The sequence below is a fragment of the Martes martes genome (genome assembly GCF_963455335.1).
Source record: "Martes martes genome assembly, chromosome: 9".
NCBI lineage: Eukaryota > Metazoa > Chordata > Mammalia > Carnivora > Mustelidae > Martes > Martes martes.
The window spans coordinates 103,012,666-103,018,665 of NC_137896.1; the positions used below are offsets into that span (position 1 = coordinate 103,012,666).

The window sequence follows — 6,000 nt, forward strand, 5'->3', positions numbered from 1 at the left end:
TATTTTTCTTTCATAATTTTTATTAAAGTTATTTTTAATTTTCTTCATTTTTTCAGTTTTTAGTTTGGAATTTTTTTTTTTAAGATTTTATTTATTTATTTGACAGAGAGAGATCACAAGTAGGCAGAGAGGCAGGCAGAGAGAGAGAGAGAGGGAAGCAGGCTCCCTGCTGAGCAGAAAGCCCGAGGTGGGGCTAGGCTTTATTTAACCCACTGAGCCACCCAGGTGCCCCTGGATGTTTCTTTTTAATCACATAATCTTAATTTCTAATATTATAAAGCTTTAAAGTGACCAGGTACCTGGATTTTATATGAATTTGAATGTTTCTTATAATACAGAGTTTAAAATATTAGCACCTTACTGTATTTTTCAGAATATGTAATTAGATATGGAGCTTGCCCAGTAACGTGAATCCTAAAATAGAATTAATTCTAAGCACCCTTATTATTATCACTTTCAAATTTGTGCTTACTAGTTGAGTATTCAAAAATTGTTTTTAAGAAGAGCAAAGATTGCTCCATTTAATCATTTAAAATTTAATAACATTACTAGTTTATTGCTGTTTTGAGAACCTCGGATAAGAATGTACTTTCTAGAGACTTCCAGTTATAGCCGTGATGGAATTGCTTATATTGGAGTGACTCTCCCACAAAAACAAATACAAAAGTTTGACAAATCACATAAAACAGCTATTTAAAGGAATTGATAGCAACCATGCTGGCCAGACTTGATTGAGGGGCCACAGTCCCCATGAGAAGGGAAGCATAATGAGGAAACTCCATATTTACTCAAGCTTTCTTCCAAAGGAATTTGCCAGTTTGTAGCACAAGTAGAGTCCCAGCAAAAGGCAGTGGTGCTACTGGGCAGAGTAGCCAGAGGTTAGGTTAACAATTGCCTAAGAATTTAGAACTTGAGCTAAACCCCTGGTAGGAGGGAATAATAGAATAAAAACTCAAAAACTTGGATGTACTCTTTCCTTGAGACCCAAATCTTACACATGCACAGGATAAGACTTCAAGAAATCTAGCAGAAGCCAGGGGACTAAAAATGTGAGCAAAGATTTCAGCAACAGCATAGTGCCAAGGAGACAAAGGTTATGTTCCAGGGCTGCTCAGGTGTGAAGTGGCTCTGATAAGCATCCCAGCCATTACCACAGCAGGACCAAGCCCCAAGAGTAAAGGTAAAAAGTGAAACTGAGAAGACCTAAAGTTAGCCTCAAGTAGAACAGAAATCTGTTTGCATTCTGCCTGCCTTATAGAAGAAACCATAACCTTCTTAGGAGGAACAAAATATATCCTGAACCTTTATACTTTTTAATACACAGTATCCAGTGTTGAATCAAAAATTACAAGACATAACAAGAAAAGAAGGTAACAGAAGCTGACTTATATGTGACCTAGATAAAAGTTACTGGACTGGGTCTTAAAATAACTACAACTAATATTACCAAGAAAATAGATGAAAAGATAGAGCATGTCACCGGAAATCTGGAATCAATAAGAAAGAGTTAAATGGAAATTCTAGGACTGAAAAATATAACTGAAATTAAGAATTCAGTGTATGGATTAAGTGGTGTATCAGACACAGCAGATAAATGAACCAGAAGGCAGGTGTGTAGAAAGTGAGCAAATTAAACACAGAGAGAAGATGGGTTGAAAATACAGAAAAGGAACATGGTAGAATATGGTGAAAAAGTCAAACATGCACATAGTTGAGATCTTAGAATAAGAGGAGAGAGAAAATGAGATAGAAGCAATGTTTGAAGAGACTGGGGCTAAAAATTTTAAAAAATGGAGAATGGACATCAACTTAGAGTGAACACTAAGCAGGATAAATATGAAGAAAACCACACGTAGTCACAGAATAGTCAAACTACTAAAAATAAAAGAGGAAACAGTTTTCAAGCATAGACTTACGTTTCCAGCCAGGATGGGGTAACTGGGATTTGATTTGCTGTCCTTTGTGGAACCAAAAAGACTAGATAGTGCATATGAAGCAGTGGCTTTTGACACATTGTATATTAGGTGAAGAAGAACAGTGATCCCTGAGGATGAAGAACAATGCGATATGCCCTATGATTGCCCCAGATTATAACCTCAAGAGGTCCCAGATGTGGGGAGGAATCGAGAACCTAGGTGGAACCTGGGAGACTCCGTGAGTTGAGGTCATGTTGCTGAGAGTACAGGGAGACCAGAGGAGCTCGAGTTTACAAGATGAAATCCCAGAGAGGAGAGAGCTACACAAGGAGAAAATGTCAGACATCTGCAGAGGGTCTCCCTCAACTATCAGAAGAGTACTTACTGGTCAGCACATGCATGTGAAGAAACTGTGTGAGGTTGGGGGAAGAACAGTCTACATGGATTAGAGGACACACATTACCAGTTACTTATATAGGTTCAGGAATAATGCCTGTTCCCACAACTTCTTAATTAAAGGGGCCATGGATACGCAGAATGGTCTTGCTCTAGTAGTGGGAAATATTTAGCTGTAGACTAAATAGACATGAGTGTATTTTGGTCCCACCTAGCAAATCTTAAAAGCATGGCACAAAAGGATTAAACTTTTTTTCAAGAAATGTAATTCCAGAACAAAGCTCAAAAACATAGAAATACAGAAATATCCAGCACCCAACAAGGTCAAATTCACAATATCTGGTATACAAAGAAACAGGAAAATAGGACCTATAATGAGATGAAAAACAATTACAGCTGACCTGGAATTAACACAGTTGTTCGAATTAGCAGAAAAGGACGTTAAGACCGTTATTGTAACTCTATTCTGTATTTCAGAACATTAAGAGACATATAAGATATAAAAAGACTGTAATTGAACTTTTTGAGATGAAGAAAGCAATGTTTGAGATGAAGAGTACACTGAATGGGATTAACGGGCAGATTAGACATGCCATAATAAGAAATTAGCAAGCTTGACGACATAGCAATAGAAACTGTCCAAGATTAGATGCAAAAGTAAAAGAAGGAAAAAAGAGGAACAGAGCATTAATGAAGTGAGCTGTGGAACTTAAAACACCTAATTCACATGCGATTGGAGTCCCTGAAGAAGAGAGAAATTGAGGGAGGAAGAGGTGCAACAGAAAAAAATATTTGAAGAAATAATGCCTGGAAATTTTCCAGATTTGGTGAAAACTGTAAATCCACAGATTCAAGAAATTCAATGAATCCCAAGCATGAGAAATATAAAGTTATATTAAGGCAATCATAACCAGATTGCCCAAAACTGATGGTAAAAAAGTCTTAAAAGCAGCTAGAGGAAAAAGACGTTATACAGATAAAAATAAGAGTGACTGTGTATTTCCCATAGGAAGCAATTTAAGTGATAGATTAGTGGAGTAAATGGCCCAGAGGAAAATAAAATGTCTTGTTAGAGTTTTATACCCAGCAAAAATACCTTTCAAAACAAATGACGATGAAATAATTCCAGAAACACAGAAGCTGACAGAATTCGTCACCAGCAGACCCACACTACTGGAAATGTTGTCTACTAAGTCCTTTGGGCAGAGGGAAAATAATATGAGATGGAGATGGGGGGTTACACAAAGGATTGCAGAACACTGGAAATGGTAATGGCATGGGTTTATTTATGCAAGGTTTATTTCTCTCAAAAAATACTTTTTTAGAGACCACTGACAGATTAAAAATAACAGCAGTATGCTATGGAGTTGCTAAAACATGAAAAGTGAAAAACAGGACAATAGTAGCTCAAAGACTGGGAAGGGAGAAGTGGAAGTACTATGGGAAGGCCTTTATGCTAATATGTGAAGTAGTATAATCTCACTTTGGTGAGATCTTGGGTGAGATCAAAGGTAATCTTTGATCATTTAAATGTGTATGTTGGAAGTCATAAAGCAATTACTAAAGTAGGAAAACAGAATCAGAACTTACTGCAACAAAGGGGCTACAGTGGAATCATAAAAAGTAATCCTTTTAAAAGAGGACAGTGAGGAACAGAGCATAGATGGAACAAATAGAAAACAAAGAGCAAGACGATGTGTTTAAACCTAACCATTTCAGTATCTCATTGAATGTAAATAGTCTGTTAGATTCCACAGTGTATTAGTATGTTGGAGTTGTTTCATATCTTCCTGGATGTTTTTTTTCTCTGTGTTTGGGTTTTAGTAAGGTCTGGGGAACACCATAGAATAACAATTAAATAAGAAATTTGTCTAAATTTCCGTTGAGGTAGGTTTATTGAATATTTACTTCAGCTGGCTGGCAGAGGCCAGTCAGTGAAAGGAAACAGGAGAAGTAGTTGCCTCCCTCATATTCTATGTAGCAGATCTCTCTTGTGTTAGTCGTGCCTTAATCAGAGAGCCGCGTGATCACATTATGAGACTTTTCTGTTCATCTTCATGAGGTCCCATGATCATGAACATGCCTCTGGTGTCTGCATGTCTGCTAGGATGCTTCCTGTGGCCTAGAGTCACAGGGACTATATTCACATATATATTGGAGCTAGGAGAGAGGGAATAGTTTACCATTGTATGTGGTAGGATGGAGACAAAAAGGAAGATGATGCTTAATAGGATTTTCAGGTTATACACTTCCTATTTCCTTTAGAGCAGTGTTTCTTGACCTTGGCTACTCATCAGAATCACTGGGGCAGCCTTCAGGCCTCCAGATGCCCAGGCTCCACTCCACGTGAATTATGTTGGAATCTCTGTGGGACCACAGTTGAGAACCTTTGCTTCTTGGAGATTGAGGCATTAGATTAACTTCTGTGATACTCATTTTAAGCCTTTATTCTTTTTTTTAGATACGTATTGGAATATATAGATTATGGTAGTTGAAAGTAGACAGGCACATTTATTAATTATATTTAAGTAATATGTAAATATTAACAGTTTCAGATGTAGTTACAGGTCACTTTTTGAAGTACAGAGTAGGATACATTTGACATTTTTATATCAAATTATATTTTACAGTGCATTCGGGAAATTCATAATTTAAATATTACCTTTGGGGAATTGTTTTCAAAGGGAAGAATGTAGCTTTAAATGTGATTATGTTTCTGAAGCTTCCTTGAAAGGGGTGTACAGCTGAATTTATTTAGAAGTTTGACTTTCCCCCCCATTTCCATTTCTTTAGGGAGCACAAGCTTTGCTGAACTCCTCTTCAAATTTAAACAGCTGAAAATGCCAGTGCGAGCTTTGCTAAGATTGGCTCCTTTGCTTCTTGGAAATCCACAGCCAATGGTTATGTGATCATGTCTGGTGGCAGACCTACCCTGAAGCGTGACTTCTGCACAAAAACATGACCAAACAACAAAGCTAAAGAAACATTTATAAGTTTTATAATATAACTAGTGGGGAATGAGCTGCACAAACCTCAATGTATTTTAAAATCCAAGTGTTTTAAATATTCCAGAGGCTCTGTTGCTGTCAGCATTAACATTATATGATATATAAAAGTGAGTTAAAATTTACTTTTGTAAATAAAGTTTTTTGGTTGTTTTCAAAACTCTTGATTATTTTAGTTTGGGATCTCAGAGAGTAGAGCAGTGGGGACTGGGGTGGATATTCATTTTTTAAGTCCTCCAGCTAGGGTGATTCAGATGAAGTGACTATGTTTAAATTTGCGAGGTTTTTAAAGAAGCTGTGTCATCAAGTTTTATTCTCTGCAGCAAGAAAATGGCTTTTTAGCATCTCCTAAGATGTCGCAGTGTTTGGGTCTAAACTTGGTGTATACTTTCTGTGACAGTGCTAGGCATCCTCATAGTATGAGCAGTCACCTTCAACAGGAGGACATTTATACCCTAATGAGGAATGGGTCAATGTGAAGCCTGTTCTAAATAGAGAAAATGTGCAATTTCTACTAAGAGAGGTCTTCAGAAATTGCATTTAAAAATAAATGATGGTCCATTCCCACCCAAGATTTAGAGAATGTACATCTGTATGGAGAGTTTGTAGTGTAGGTAATGATGAAAGATACTCAAAAAGAGAGGCCTGCAGCTTCAGGTTTCCCAAAGAGGAAGAAGAAAACG

At 37.1% G+C, this 6,000-nt stretch overlaps 1 protein-coding gene across 1 annotated transcript in view; it reads left to right on the forward strand.

Annotated features, from left to right (window-relative positions):
- The window catches only part of ANAPC1 (anaphase promoting complex subunit 1), a 99,041-nt gene extending 93,567 nt beyond the window's left edge, over nt 1–5,474 (forward strand). Inside the window, exon 47 of the mRNA XM_080813136.1 lies at nt 5,106–5,474. Coding sequence (XP_080669262.1) covers nt 5,106–5,221 — 116 coding nt within the window. The 3' untranslated portion in view covers nt 5,222–5,474. The remainder of the gene's footprint in view (nt 1–5,105) is intronic.
- The last annotated feature ends 526 nt before the right edge of the window (nt 5,475–6,000 follow it).